At 35.1% G+C, this 16,863-nt stretch overlaps 1 protein-coding gene across 50 annotated transcripts in view; it reads left to right on the forward strand.

Annotated features, from left to right (window-relative positions):
- Positions 1–16,863, forward strand: part of sorbs1 (sorbin and SH3 domain containing 1) — a 103,498-nt gene that overhangs the window by 13,758 nt on the left and 72,877 nt on the right. For 46 of the 50 annotated variants that reach the window (XM_068213034.2, XM_068213039.2, XM_068213043.2 and 43 more), the window contains exons 2-4: positions 12,116–12,158; positions 14,620–14,706; positions 14,804–14,920. In XM_068213034.2, the coding sequence (XP_068069135.2) occupies positions 12,116–12,158; positions 14,620–14,706; positions 14,804–14,920 (247 nt within the window). Of the gene's footprint in view, positions 1–9,110; positions 9,258–12,115; positions 12,159–14,619; positions 14,707–14,803; positions 14,921–16,863 lie in introns of those variants that run through there. The other 4 variants (XM_068213040.2, XM_073920837.1, XM_068213042.2 and 1 more) reach the window with 2 other exon arrangements.

Raw genomic sequence — 16,863 nt, forward strand, 5'->3', positions numbered from 1 at the left:
TACTCCTGAGCAAGTGTTTCCCTAGTAGCCATTGACTTCCTTAGGATAAAACACAATGGAATTCAATTCTGTTCCCAATATTCTTTTATACACTACCCGACAAAAGTCTTTTCACCTATCCAAGTTTTAGGAACAACAAATAATAACTTCTAGTTGATCATTTGGTATCAGAAGTGGCTAATAAGAAAGGCAAAGGCCTCTAGATTACGCTTATTTCACCAATATAAAATATGATCATGTCTTGATTTTTAAGTACAGTAAGGTCGGACTTTGCTTAGACAAAAGCCTTGTCACTTAACATAAATAATGTACAGTAGAGAATACAAAGTCATGGTGCAGTGGGAAAATAATTAATATTGTGTATGACTCTTATGAGCTTGGAGGACTGCATTCATAGATCTCTGCAGTGACTCAAAAAACTTATTAATAAAGTCATCTGGAATGGCAAAGAAAGTGTCTTGCTGGACTCACAGAGTTCATCAAGATTCTTTGGATTCATCTTCAATGCCTCCTTCATTGTACCCCAGACATGCTCAATAATGTTCATGTCTGGTGACTGGGTTGACCAATCCTGTAGCACCTTGACCTTTGCTTTAAGGAACTTTGATGTGGAGGCTAAAGTATGAGAAGGAGAGCTATCCTGTTGAAGAATTCGCCCTCTCGTGTAGTTTGTAATGTAATGGGCAGCACAAATGTCTTGATACCTTAGGCTGTTGATGTTGCCATCCACTCCAGATCACTTGCGGGCCTCTCATACTGAATGTAACTCCAAACCATGATTTTTCCTTCACCAATCTTGACTGATTTCTGTGAGAATCTTGGGTCATTGCGTGTTCCAATAGGTTTTCTGCAGTATTTGTGATGATTGGGATGCAGTTGGGATTCAGACCTTCTGCCACTTTTCCAAATGATCAATTAGAAGTCAAGTTATTATTTGCTGCTCTTACAACTGGGATTTTTTGTTAGGTAGTGTATATCTATGTCTTTAACAGCAGAAAGAAACAGGTTTGATGACAGAATCTGTTCCTTTAATTTTAGACTAGATCAAGCTCTTTTTCTGCCCTAATATTTACTTTGTCTGCATGAATATTTCCCTGTTTGGACCGTAAGGCCCCATTGATCATCTTCATCCTTTATTCCTTCTGTTTCTCTTACAGTAATGTCATGCTCTGTGAAAAAAGGCATATATAGCTGAATGGTAGTTGAAGCAAATACCAGCGTTGCATACATTTCCTTTTATGATGGCGTTGTTTAAAAGTGTTGAGAGTGTGTGAGTCTCAGCCAGCGTCCAGTGTCTCTGCTGAAGATGTTTACTACTCTCAATTAAACAGACATGCTTGTTCTTCTTCAGAGCCATGTTTGGAGCTGTTTGCTGTGATCCGGTTGAGCTTTACTCTCTCTCTTTCTCCCTCTCTTTCTCTCTCCCTCTCTCCCTCTCTGTCATTTGTTGACAAAGCAGAAGTCAAACTGGGTTATGTAATGGCCTCTTGTAGATCTCCTTTGTGTATTAAAGCTGGACTCTTTAAAAGCTGTCATGGAAAGAGAATGAGGCGATTCCCCGGTGGAATATCATGCCGTTTTTTTTTCTCTTGTGTCAAACCCCCTTTATTATTTGAATGCAGCTGGCATAATGGAGTGGAAAATAGAGAAGGATGTAGACGATAACCTTCAGCTGTGCTTTAGAAACTGAGGCTGTGACTTATTAACTTTTCTGGATGGTTTGAGGTTTGGGGAGTTCTCAAAGATTTAATTTGTGGGGTCTCTTATTGTGCCCGTTCTGATGTTAGAATTTTAAATTGGCCTGGCTGAGTTTGATAGTTTTTTTTTGGTTCTTTAAATGCTTCCAGCAGCATTACTGATATGCGTGAAATTTTAGAGGTTGACAAGAATTAAGAGTTGTGAACAGAAATTAGAACATTAGAAGGGATCATAAGTTACATAGAATTTTATCATGACAGATTTATGATTTATGTAGAAATGTCTGAGAGTTTTTTTTTATTTACATGAAAGATTTGTATTGCTAACATTTAATAAAATGTTAATTGAGTAGTCTGTAAGAATTATATATTAAATTTTACAATGTGTCACTGATAATTCTAAATTAAAATCAGTTTATGATTATTGTAGTTTAGTTTATCATTTTACTGGTTTCCAAATTAATCAGAATTTTACTGGCCATAACAATTATTATTATTATTATTATTATTATTATTATTATTATTATTATTATTATTAATACTATTTAATAAAATAACTATAAAATTATAAAAAAGTATAAAACAACTGCAATGCTATTGAACTTGTGTACTTTTAAACTGTAAAGTAATTATTAAATACTATTATTATTATTATTATTATTATTATTGTTATTATTATTATTATATAAACTAAAAGAACTAAAATAGTTTTAAAAATCATTCTGGTTGATATATCATAATCCAAGCTAAAATATATTTTTAAGATCATAATTATATTTTAAATATACTAAAACAAAGCCAGGTACTAAATTCAAAAATGTGATTATTGATGAAAATGAAATAAAATTAAATTAATCAATAAATGCATGATTTCAATATTATTTAAGCAGTGGTCCAGAGTGTATTTTTTAAGGCTTTGTTGTGTTTATGGGGTGCAAAGCAATGTGTCTTCATGCTTTATTTGTAAAAAAAATTGCGTTCTTATTTCATATACGGTGTCTTACTTCAATTATATACTGCTACTCAGCTTACATGAAAATAACGATCATATTTCGTAGTTACTCAGAAGGCCCGCCCTCAAGAGGCTCTGATTGGTCAGCTTACATAATGTGCTGTGAGTCACAAATTGGTGAATCGCTGCTGAAGATTGTGGGTGTTTACAGGGGTTTGACTGATAAATATGAATTTGTAGCTAAATTGTTAGCGATGCCAAACAGCGTTTCCTGTTGTTTACATCACTGTTTACATCTTTGCTACAACATACCGTTAACGCTAGAAACTATGCATGTAATAGATCAATTTTAACAAATAGAAACACTTACATATTGGGGCTCATAATCCACAGCTTTCTCTATTATGGTTGGAGCTGCTCCCTCTTTGAGGAGTTTTAGCTGAATCCAGCACTGAACTGGAAGAGATTCTGGAAGCTGTCCTTTGTCAAATGCTAGAGCTATATCTTTTTTTATAATTCACTGTAACATAATTAAATTTTAATTGTAAGCACTTCTCTTTTTGTCCTGTTTCATTTTAAAGCCCAAATACAAAAACAGAACAAGCTCTGTGGAAATAGCAGTGCTTCGGTGGCATTTTAGCTTTCTCTGCTACTTTACAGCATTACAGTGCCTCTGGCCATGCCCCCTTTGCTGCCTGGGGTGTGCGTGTAACCTGAAGCGTTTGTGATCTCACTAGCCCAGATGTATTTTTTTGTAGTCCCCAAACTTCGTTCAATGTAGGCTTTGCTAAGCTAATTCTATAAAAGCCAATTTTTCTTTGCATAGCGCTTGAGTGTATTACATTCAGAGATGTAGTTTATTTTCACACAGCAATATTACACGTAAACTAGTGGACCACGCCTTTAATGAAAAGGCATGTGGGCAAGTGTTGCACATACAATACTGTGAATTTCTACTTTTCACATTATATATATTTTGTGTATGCGTACCATAATGTGTCTGTGTATGCGTACCATAATATCTGTGCACAGTAAACAGACACTTCACTGTTTAAAGTTAGATGAATAGTTTCATTAGATCTGTTTAATCCTTCTAAACAGTGACAGTTTTGCATTGAATCATAATTCCTGAGAGTGGACGTAAACAGTAGGGCAACTTACGGTCACTATATAGATGGATTTTCATTTTCAGGAAAAGTTTTCTTTATAAAGAAACAGTAATGTTTGTAATGGGCTTTCAGTGAGCTGAAATGTTGAGAAATGTGGGAGACTCAGTGGAGGAATTGATTTATCGAGCCACTAAATGCCCTTGCAGGAGGCCCCTACTTTCTCACCAGTGGCTTCATGAGGCATAAATGTGGATCTGAGAGTTACAGCCTGCCTGAGATCTGAGCCAGTGTTTTGAGTCTGAAACAAAGACGTGGTCCCTTGTCTGACATGAGCCTTTGCTCTGCTGCTATTTCTCTTTTTTTACTGCTTTGCCCTGAGAAAGCCAGCTGAAAGAGTCCTGCAGTTACCAGGCACAATGCAAAACGTTTCCAGCAATTTGTTCACAAAGTTTATATGTTCGGTCAAAAAATGCTACTTTACATGAAAAAAATTGGAGCAGAATGAAGATATCTGATGAACAAACGTGATTTTGAGCTATTGTATGGTTGGTTGCACATAGAGCTGGGCGATAAGGCAAAAAAAAATGATCACGATAATTTTTTTCATATCAGTCGATATCGATATTTATCACGATAAACGTAAAATCTTTCTATCTATCAATTTTATACGATTTTCAGTATGCCAATCGCTTTGTGCAGCTGATTTAACACATTTAGTTAAATGTTTTAGCTGTCTGACAATATAAATAATAAAATAATAAAAAAAAAAAACAATCTAAATTCAGCATTTACTTTCCAATTTTTTAACAACCAAAGACATTACAAGTTATTGGATATTATTGTTCAACAAGTAAAGGTGAGTTAATGGTCACAGAATTTTTCAGTTTTGGATGAATTTGGATGTATTAGGGTGAAATATACTTAAATATATTTTATTTAGGGTTGCTAACGATTACTTGGTGATCTATTGATTGTCAATAACACTTTAATCAATAGATCTTATCAATGACTGATTAAACATGGACATGTAAAGGTTTAGTTATGCTTTGCGCTGTGATACACATCCACGCATTACATAATCAAGTGTGTGCAGTTTACCTTATGCAGTCACCCGCTTGACATCGCATCAGGCACGTGCACACATAGAGTGGAGGAACTATGACGTCACTTTGTTGGCTAATCGTCACTTTGTTGGCTAAACTGGTTCCCTCGTGAAAATCCCTATAGGATTTTCCCCTAGGCTTTTCGAAAATTGCAAATAATAAGCTCTGTGTTCAAACACAGTTCATTACACTTACACGTTTTGTTCAGCCGGATAATCCTTACGCGACAATACAACTTGGAGCACTTTTGTATGTTAAATGCAAACGCAAGAGTTAAAAAGCTAACATTAGGCTATAAATGTACTACAGTGCCCTCGGGGCGCTCGTCTGTGACGTCAGCCCCACCCTGCTACAGACAACTTATCTAGCTTAATTTTAGAAATAATGTCCATGACAAAGAGTTAATCTCTCTGTTTATTATATTATAATCCACGCTATATACTGTATTATAAACAAATAAATACACAAAAATACATAGACCTATGTGCCTTTTGGATAGTTTTTACATGGGAAATACATTTGTTTTGCTTTGCGGTTGTTCTAAAAGTTTTAAAACTGCGTGTATAAATCTGCCTATATAGTGTTTTCATCAGACATATTTAAATAAGTGTATCGCTCGCGCACACAGCCTGCTTACCTTTACAGATGACGGAAATGAGGCGTGAGAAGGAACAAGTTTTTCAAATGGCTGCAAGTTCCATCATGATGGACACAGAGCAACATTCAATATTCCTATTATGTCACGACATACAGCGAGAGTACAGAGTATAAATATTGCAGTTATATGACTGAGTAAAATGTGTTAAGGTGAATAAAAAAAGACGAAAAATCACTTGATCACATTAAAATGACAGTTAATATGTCTGTATTTTTACACATTTATTCACACGTTTGCATTACTGAGGGCAGGAGAGAGACAGGCTGCACTGGTGAGCAGTATCTTCATAATATAGTTTAATTAAAACAAATGATCAACAAATGAATCTGTCTCGACAGCCTTTACATGTGAAGGCATTATCTATACACAATCTGAATTCTTAATTAGAAAAACACAAAAAACTATAAAATACTATTCATGAATATACCTAAATAACAGACAAATCCAAATGCCCAACACAAGCGAGCTGCGCTCCAGACCAGATCAGCTCGATAACGTATAATGTCTCCGACACGCCTGTAGTCCCATTTAGCAACTTGATAGCAACCGTCTTTTTAAAGAAGCATGGCCGAATTAAAAATTCAAAAGTGTGCTGTAACTGATGTGTTTTATGTCTTAGAACAAAACAAGAAAATATCTTGAATTTATGTTAGCTACGGACCTTATTTAAGTAACTTTACTAAAACCTCATTCAAAAAACCCATTGACTTTGGGACGAGGGAACCGGAAGTGCTAAAATGCTAACTCGCTTCCGGGTTTTTGCATACAAATTGACGTCATAGTTCCTCCACTCTATAGGGCTCAACCTGTGCAGTGCACATGCCCTTTTTAGTCTTGAATAGAAAGTGCCCTTCCAAAGTGATCTGAAGTGCGACACCCCCCGCCAAAAGGCTTTCAGTTTTTCCGCGACCCCCCCCCTTCAGTTTTGTGCGACATATACCACCTAGCCCCCACCCCCTGCTCTTCAGTTCGAGCGTGACATATCCCCCCCATTTCCCCCGCTCTTCAGTTCGAGCGCGACAACCCACACCATTCACCAAAAATGTTATGCACAAGGACGCATAAACCCAGTTATGCGCAGATCTCGGTTATATCCGCGGATGTTTTAACTAAATTTGTCTGACAGACTAGCACAAATAGGCCTGTGAAGACTCCTATTTTACAAATCGCGCATCACAACGAAAACATGGACGGAGCCGTACAGGTTGTTTTTTTTGCCCCCATTGGTGATGCGTAAATGGCGGTTATATCTGCTGGTGCTGTGGATAAACCGCAGGTCGAGTAATAAAAAATACATTATAATTAACTAATTGCAGGTCGGTTGCGGATGTATAGCGGGACATGGCAGTGGATCAGCGAAAAAGCAGAGAGTCAGCTTAGCATTGTTCACTGCAGTCTGCAGCTGGCCGCGTTTCGGAGGCGAGGCGGAGATGGCGCGGGGATATGAAAAGCGAGAGCGCGCTTTTTCCTTTGATCTCATTTTTGGTGTATTTTGCTCACATGATTATGATTTTCGTTGTTTTTGCTTAACTTTTGTTTGGGTAAAATTATTTTGCATTACTTTTGCAAACTTTGAGAAATTTTGTGAGTTTTATTTATTATTATTTAGATTGATTTGTACGTTTTTTTTGGCTTGGCTCTTTCCAGACAATATTGAGCTACCCTATCTCCTCAACTTCACTCTTTTTTCAGAGTTAGGTGAAAAAGGAAGATGTTGTACGACTTCCATTTTGCAAACACGTAGAAAATGTATAGTTAAAGACATCATCTAAGAGGGGAACGTCATCTTTATATTTATTTTATTCAGAATAGGGAAGAATGCGGCGCACTGCGCTGAAGGACTTTTTTTCTTTTCATCAGTTTTAGCGAGGTAAGGGGTTATTTATGAATTAGAAATGTTTTGTTATATTTCTTATATTTTATATTTCTTACTCGAGTTCAACAATTTTTAGTTTGATCCTTTCAATTTGCTACTTTATTATATTATTTTTATTAGTGTAAATGTTGTAGTGTAAATATCCTTAATGCAGCCTGTAGAGCAAGCTTCAAGTGTTCATTGGGATATGTTTGAGATTGTGTTGTCATATATTTCGTCTGTCTTTTCGGGGGTTTTTTCTCCTAAGGCACGGCTTTCGAAAATGATGACATGAGACTCTGCTGGGTAGTTGCCCTGGTTTACCAGCACTTGTTAGGTCTGTAATTTCTTAGCATCTTCATAAGGGTGGTGTTGTTTTAAATGATGAGACAGGCTTGTGGTATTGCCTGCTTTTGATGACACGAGTTGTCTGCGCAGTTTGCAGTGCACGTTGTTGTTTTGTGTCGATGGCAAAAAACTACGTAGCTCATGACTGTGGTCTAGTGACTTTTCTTGTCTGTGGCTCTGACCTTTTTTACCCTTTTTTCTTACTCTCTTAAGTACAACTAACACTGTTTGGCTTTAAACTTGTAAGGCCAGCGGCGTCCGGAAGGGCAGACTGCAAAATGCTTGCACAACGTTACACATAGTAGCCTACGTAAATATTATCGAGCAATCATCGAACTGTCATTATCATTTATTTAAAATTTTTTTTAATAATTAATCGATAATTATCGATATCAAATCATCACCCAGCCCTAGTTGCACATGACTTATACAAATAATATGAATGTTAAATTCAGAATTTTAAATACTACTTTAAAAAAGTTCAGAATAATCACTTCCCATTTAGAGTTATACCAATTGATTCAAAGTGATATATAATAGTTATGGTTATCATATTGTTCGATCCAATTACCTATAACTTACTACTGTAATTACTGTAATAATAATTTATTACTGTAATTATAAAACAAAATACATAAAATAATACTATTATAAGTAGACATATCACTCAATAATACTATTAACCTGTAGTAATACTACTACTACTACTACTACTACTACTACTACTACTTCTAATAATATATTTTATTTAACAACAGTAAAGTTTCAGTTACTTCCGTATTTGCTTCAAGAGGGAAAGCAGGAGGTTGCCGCTTGATCCAAACCCCTCTCGTCTTTTGATTGTTTTATGTTCAATATACTTGAATTTGTAAAAGTTTAATAAGTTAACTTAATTCTTTCATGTTGCCCCAACACAAATCGATTGTGTGGAACCCAGCATTTTTACAGTGTAGTTTATATAAGTACAAAACAGACTTTTAATTTTTTTAATCATTTTTTGAGTGCAGTGCTGTTTTTCACATTTAGTGCTCAGCGAGTGTTAATTCCATGGGAACTAGGTGTCTTTAACACATCAGATGAACCTAACCTTGTTTACTGTAAAAAAAAAGTCTGATTCGTCATGGCCCAGCCTGATATTCCTAAAATGAGCCACAGTCACAAGTCCGTCATATCAGCATGACAAACATTCAGATATAATAACATATTTCCTCTGCTATCTTACAGTTATCTCAATATAGTTCATAGGATCATGAGGTGTTTGGCGTTCCAGAGAGGTTGGATGGAAAGCAGGATGCTGTAATTCGTTCATCGCATGCTAAGTAGGTGCCACATTCCCAGGTGGCAGGTGCTGACAGCTCCATCTTGGAGGCAAAGCATGGGTGAGATTCAGTTCTTTGAAGAGAACGGGACATGATGGACTGGATTTGTATGATAGGCCACAAACAAAGGGCATTTAAAAGGGCGTCGTGCCTGTTTGGATGTTTACTAGGACTTTAAACCAAGTTAAGCTCAGCTGAAGTTGAAGGTCGGTTCAGGTGAGCTTGAAAATGCAAAGTAATTGTGAGTCGGTATGAATAACATGCAGATTTAAATCTGTTTTGTAATGTTTATTCGCTAATTTGGCTTTAGATTAGTTTAGTAAATGCCTCAAAAGCTGGAGCTAAATCTGGATTAGTTGCTTATTTTCTACTCTGGCTACAATGTGGAGTATAAGGGATCCTTTTGATTGATAGAGTGATGCATGCAGCTGTTGTTTATTGGACCTGTTTTTAAATTTACAGTGGAAAGTGACTCTTGGTTATCTAATTCAGTTTACATTCTAAGTGCGTTATATAAACATCTTATTTGTGCATTATTGAGTTACCAAATTGCTATTGTGTAACTACTAAACAAGTCTTCCAAATTTAGAATGATATGTATAAATCCTGTGGTTGCAGGTGTTTTTCTGAACCGCTGGGAATAATGTTTCAGTATTATTTATACATTGCATACTTTCATTCAGTTACAGACGCTGTTTAAATTAGTTTAATTATCTGACTAATTATCTGGTTTTAGTTTCCTATAGACAATAATTGTTGGCTATAATAAGTATTTGAGACAGATGGTTGATGTTTACATCAAGATCCATTAGAAATGTGACAGGAATATCTGCAATCATCCAGGACTGCTATTTTCTATGTCTACAAAACTTTTTTTCTATCCGAAATAAAGCAAACAAGACTTTCTTCAGAAGAAAAAATATTATCAGACAAACTGAAAATTTCCTTCCTTATTCAAAATTCAAAGGGGGCTAAATTCTGACTTCAACTATATATATATATATATATATATATATATATATATATATATATATATATATATATATATATATATATATATATATATATATATATATATATATATATATGCAAGATTAAATTCCATACAAATAATCTAATTAATCTAAAACTATGAATTTTTTTCAACAAGGTTGAAAGGTTGAAAGGTTTTTTTCAACAAACATGATATTGCAATGTCTGTTTTTTCCAATATTGTGCAGCCATGAAAAATAAGCAGTTAAAAATAGCAGAAATAGAGAAAAAATGTATGCACACAATTCTTAAACATTCAGTCATTATAAATTACTTTAGTGAGATAAAGTTGACTCAAGACAGTTGACTTGAAGGTATACGCTGTAAACAATAAATTAAAAAAAATTCTTTGGACTTTATTTATTTATTCTTCTGAATTGCATTATGTGACCTTGATATTTAATCTGGCAACTTTAATGTTGTAAAGTTTAACAAAGTGACTTTTATGGACATTTTTTAGTAGTTTGTGTGGGTTGGCCATTTAAGCTGGCCCTTTTTTTTAACACATTTTCTCTCATTTTACAGATTTATTTCTAAACATATTATTAATTTTTAAACAATAAATGAATTCCAAAAAATTTATTTAAAATTAAAATTAAAATTTTAAAAATTCCTAAAATAAAAATTAAAATTCCTTTGTTATACATATTAGCATCAAAAGTTGTCTGAGCAGAGATCCCGAAATGCACTTCAGTTACGAGCAACTGTAAAGTTACTGATATTTTTTAAGTTTACATTAATAAATAAACCAAAACATTGATGTGTGGATAAAGATATACTCTTTATTTTACATCTCACTCATTAGGCAAATAGTAATTACCATATAAATTGTAATCAGTATCAGAATTGTAAATTGGCAAACACTTTTTAAAAGGACAGTCAGATCAGTTGTTGAAAGCTACTGAAACATATACATGTTGGCTGACCCATATTTTCTTTCTCTGCCAATGTTCTGTAACAGGTCTCTTTGTATCTTGTTTCAGTGTAAAGCACAGCCTCAGGTGTTAGACATCAGTTAGAGGGATAATCACTCTCTTCATGCATCAGCAGCATCACATTCAATATTGTTTGTAACATTATTCAGGCGGAAATTGTACCATGTAGCCAGACCAATCTTTTTTTAGATATGTGACATTTTGTTCAGAATTAGTGAGATTAGGCATATATATGTACTACAATATATGCACATATAAAAATTTTAAGTTTAAAAAAAAAAAAAAAAATTAAACCACATTTTTTTAAGCTGTTTTGAGTGGAAATGTATGGAAACCTGTTTCTGCAATTGAATAAAAAATGTTTATTGCACTCACAGTCAAATAGACAATAGAAATAAAAATTTATTGAGTTGGAAAGCAAAACAATTTTTTTGTATGAGTAAATGTTACATATCTGACCTTTTTCCTTTCAGAATCAAATCATATATACAGTAATGGTCCGAAATGCAACTTTGTTGAATTGCGAAATAATGTCTTGCCGATTTGACTTTATTTTCACAGAATTGCAAGTTTATGATTTAAAAAAATGTTTATAGCCTGAAAACTGACTGATATTCTGTGAACTTGAAATTGTGAAGAAAGTTTGAATTGTCTTAAACCTTTTTTTGTCAGATATAAACTTGGGACCATGAGACGTTATACATTGTGAGCACAGAATAAAGCATGTTTTTTTTTGGTCATCTTGTTTATGTACACAGTTCTTAAGTAAATCCTAAAAAATTCCTAAAAAAAAGTCCTATCAGATATAGACTACTTGTAATTTGCCTTTTTGTACATACGTTTACTAAAAATATAAAACCATATCATGAAATACAGTACACCTTTGTGGTGACAAAAAGTGAATCATTTCTCCACAAGTGCTTTTTGCAATTTAGCTGTAAACACACTAAAGAACATGTGGTTATGTGATGAGGATGTGTTGTTGACGAGTCTTGATCACCAGCCACTCACTATTCTTTGTTCTCTTTTCTAATGACATGCTAAGCAACGTTGTTCCCTGCCTCAGCAACTCTCTTCATCTTCCCTTTCACTCATTTTCATTTGCAGGGCTCTCCAGCAGAGGGCACAGGGAAATTTGATGCAGCTCCTGGTAAGCATGCCACACTTTTATCCAGTTTCTTAAGGCTTCACCGGCCCGCCTGACCTTTATTCACAATTACATGAATGAAACATTCAAAGCAATTGCAACACAGATATTGACAAGAGCAGCACATTTTTTTAAAGCTTGACAGTTTTTAATATGTATATACTCACAATTTATTAATAACAGATATTCATTAATCAGAGCAACACGGCTGCTGTGAAGGCTTTGTCAAAGCAATTTAAACCAAAATACACAATGACACTCTATCAAACATCTACATTGAAAAGTAATATGGTTACTTACTAAGATATTAATACACAGCAATACCACACAAAGAAATGACGGACTTTGAAGAAATAAACAAAGTCAGGAATGCTCCCTTATAGTGCAGACAAACTGGTCAAGCACCGGACAAGTCTGGGCAAGTTCCCACGCATGCACGAGGCAGGCAGATCTGTACAGTTACGTAATCTATCGGCTTAAAGATGTCGTCCTAACCTTGATATCGGATCAACAATAACATTAAGAATAGTATTTATCGGCCGATAACGATATGGCCGCTGATATATCATGCATCCCTGATATATACAATTGATATATAAAATCCTGATATATAAATATATCAGATATAAGATATATAATATATACAGTATATAAAATTCTATCAAAAATAGAAATGTCTCTTTACATCCATCTATCCAGTCTACTCTAACATCAGCAATTTGATTAGTACACTTTAAAGTATCATTCGAAGTAACGCTCTATTTTTTTTTGATAATAGGTTTTTATAACTCTCGGAGAGTTTAACAGTCGTTGATTTCATTCAGCGGATCTGGTGGGAGCACTTTTAGCTTAGCTTAGCATAGATCATTGAATCAGATTAGATCATTAGCCTCTTGCTAAAAAATAACTAAAGTTTCGGTTATTTTCCAATTTCCCACTTCCAACTTGAGTCTGCGGTAGTTTTATTGTGTACTAAGGCAGACCCAAAATGATAAGTTGCTATTTTTTAGTCCGACATGTCTAGAAACTATACTCTCATTTCTCTGTAATAAGCCAGAAACTGCTGCCATACCATGGCTGCAGCAGGCACAATGATATTACACAGCCCTTGACAATTATCTATGCTAAGCTAAGCTAAGCTAAGCTAAGCTAAAAGTGCTGCCGCCAGAGCTGGAAATTAGCTGAATGGATTTTTAAAATGGTAAAACTGTTTAACTCTAGGGCAGTGGCTTTAAAAATGTGGTACGTGTATACCACTAGTGATAACACAGATGATAACACCGATATGATCAGTAAAAAAATTTTAATAGGCTAAACCTTTTACTTTATTTTCAATTTTCCAATGTTTGTTATGTATTCTATCATTTGAAGCTAATTTTCTCCCCATATTTGTAACAGTTGTTGGGGGCATATCCTGCATTTTTATATATTCCAATGATGACAGGTAAAGTTGAATGAATTTTCTGACACACAAAGCCTACTCTAATGCCCAGTAAGCAGATATGAATTCATATATTTAAAATACAAGTTAATGTTTAGATTTCAAAGATATACAAATAAGTCATATGTACATGTAACATATATTTTAAAATATACCAAGGAACATTTCCAGGTTTTGATTAATAGGTTACTATTTGTTAATACTTTACATTCAAGTACTGCAGTTTTCTTTTTACTTTTTAGGAACAGTGCCATTTTTAATTAGGTTTTGAAAGCATGTTTTAATTTAAACGTTGACGTTTTACCTGTTTTTTTTTTTTGTTTTTTTTACCTGTAAGCACAGTACAGTGTTAATGTTCGATCTTGTTATAATGGTTAAAGTGGCTGACAATAATAAATATTCATAATTATAAGATTTAATCTACCCTACTCTATTTCAATAACCTGTCATTATGGTGGTACTTGGAGGAACAATTATTTTCCGAGGTTGTATACTTGATGAAAAAAGTTTAAGAACCACTGCTCTAGGGTATTTTATACAATTTTCAAAAAAAGTGGAGTGTTCCTTTAAGCCTCGATCAAAACATTAATACATAATAGTAAGGAATAAAAGCTGTTTAATGTCTTGATGCAAGCGGCTCATGAGTAAGCAATCACAAACAGACTCTCTCTGTCTTCCTCTCTGGCTTGAGTCATTGTTGAATCAGGATTTGCACTGCCAGGCCCCCATTTCCTTCCGTTCATCCATCTTTCCTTGATATTTGTGCCAGCCAGCGGAGAACACAGTGATTACAATCTTCCTAGAACTTAAAAAGCCCTCGGGTCACTGTATGACCATTAATAATGCTGTTGTTCTCAGCAAAGTCTAATAGTAATTCGGTAAAGCTAATGCAATGGTTCTCAACAGTGACCAAAAATGTCACAGGGGAGGTCGAAAGTAATGATAAATGCAATTATAATAGCTATTTTTGATAGCTTTTACCCTTTTTTTTCCATCTCACTCATGTTTGTATGTGACTTAAAGCACGTCCACCCTGTCGGCGCACTGTATCTGCTGTGCGAGTAACACCGTTGAGGATCATGAAGAGTTCTCCTGACCTCATGCCTACTGGTAAGAAGAGCATTTGGGGATTTTCGAGTTTAATGGACATTTTGCATGCTTTACTTGGTGCTTTGAAAGGATTAAGTGAGTTTTGTTGGTTTTTCAGAGCTGGACCCGACCCGTGTTTGCAAGGGCAAGGGTGCAGTTACTTTGAGGGCCACGTTAGTGCACATCGATGATGAGGACGGCACAAGCCAAGAGCCATCCGTCAGCCCTGCCAAAGGTGAGTCAGCAATGTATCATTAGGAGAGTGCTCTGAATATATTTCATGAAGCAGGATTAAGACTGTGCAATTGATTTTATGGTTTAATTTGAATGCAATGTTTTGCTCTTGTATTTTATTATTATTGAGGAATCACAGTTTTTTAAAAAAACCTTACAATTAGACATATTGACAACATGCCAATATGCTTGGTGGAGCACTTGATTAGCCAAGAAACTAATCCATTTGAAAAGAACTACTTTGATGTACAGTGCATGACTACAGATGTGCCCATGTTTTGCAATAGTTTTGAAGCAGTTTGGACAAGGCCTTAAAGTACTATTTCCACAGAATGCATAATAGCAGTAGCATTTGCCTTTAAAGAGTGATGATTTGTTTTACATTTACAAATTTGACCACTTTATGTGTGATGCACTTTGATTGAAACTTCTGTCAGTTTGACGACTATGCTAAGCCACGCCCATCCAACAATTAGTTTTCAGTGTGTGAAAGATAAGAGAAGGAATGCAGAAATAAAACCCAGCCCCCTACTCAATATTCAATTTCAGTTGTAAATCATATTGAAGTAAAAGTCAGCAACAAGTTCTGGTTCACCCGAACCTTAAATGGACAAAGTCTGATGACAAACATCGAAATGTCATTCTCAGAAACAGCACACATTCTGGCTTCAAAAGTGGTGCACAGGTGGTAAAACGATTAACTGTTGTCCAGCCGTGTGTCACCTACAGCTCACTGATGCCAAAGGGCTGCAGAGACTTGAGCATTGATCATAGTGACTGAAGGGTCACAGTGCAACAAATCACCAGCAGCTACAACAGTGGTGACCAGAGTAATGTGTCATAGCAAACAGTTCATCACTGAATTCTGTGTAGCCGATGACCTAACCAGGTCCTCAAGGCAGCTTTACAGCATTGCCAATAAGGCTTGAAAATGGCCTAAGTTTATCAAGATGGAACTGTTGATAGGTGGAAGCAAGTGGCCTAGAATGATGAAGCAATATTGCTGGTGCATCATGCCAATGTGTACAAACACAGTGATTATCAACAGAGGCTACGGCACTGGGAGACACCATTGAGCAACAACAACCCACAGCAGCAGTTTTATGCTGTGGGTGATGTTTTCTAGGGACGCATTAAGCCCCATTATCCCAACAGCACAATCCCTGACAGCTGTCAGGAGTGTGATTATTGATACAGTGCATCCATTCATGGCAACAGGATAGTGCACCGTGCCAGAGTGTCATCAAGAATGGTTCAAGAAAAATGTAGCTAAATTTCTGTTAATGCACTGGTCTTAGAATTCACTTGACAGGATCCCAGTCAAATATTAAGGGTCTAACTTGGAAAAACAGGTGAATGCTGAATCACCACCACAATATATGGAGACTGGAGGTACTAATTTTGGGATTATGGTACCATATTTCACAGAAAACCTACTGCCACCAAAGTAAATCAATGTGACTGCTATTTTGTGGGCCAAATAGGTTGCACTTGTGACTAGCTGTGTGGCCATAATGTTATGACTGACGTGTATTTAATTCAATTTAATTTAATTTTTAATTTAATTTAATTTAATTTAATTTAATTTAATTTAATTTAATTTAATTTAATTTAATTTAATTTAATTTAATTTAATTTGTAATTAAATTAAATTTAATTTAATTTAATTAAATTTAATAAAAAAAACAATTTAATTTAATTTAATTTTATTTTATTCAATCATTTTCTTGTCGGCTTAGTCCCTTTATTACTTTCGAGGTCGCCACAGCAGAATGAACTACCAACTTATCCAGCACGTTTTTACGCAGTGGATACCCTTCCAGCTGCAACCAATCTCTGGGGAACATCCACAAAAACCCATTCACACACACTTATATACTACAGACAATTTAGCCTTCTCAATTTACCTGTACCGCATGTCTTTGGACTGTGGGGGAAACCGGA

The sequence above is a fragment of the Danio rerio genome, chromosome 13 (assembly GCF_049306965.1).
Source record: "Danio rerio strain Tuebingen ecotype United States chromosome 13, GRCz12tu, whole genome shotgun sequence".
NCBI lineage: Eukaryota > Metazoa > Chordata > Actinopteri > Cypriniformes > Danionidae > Danio > Danio rerio.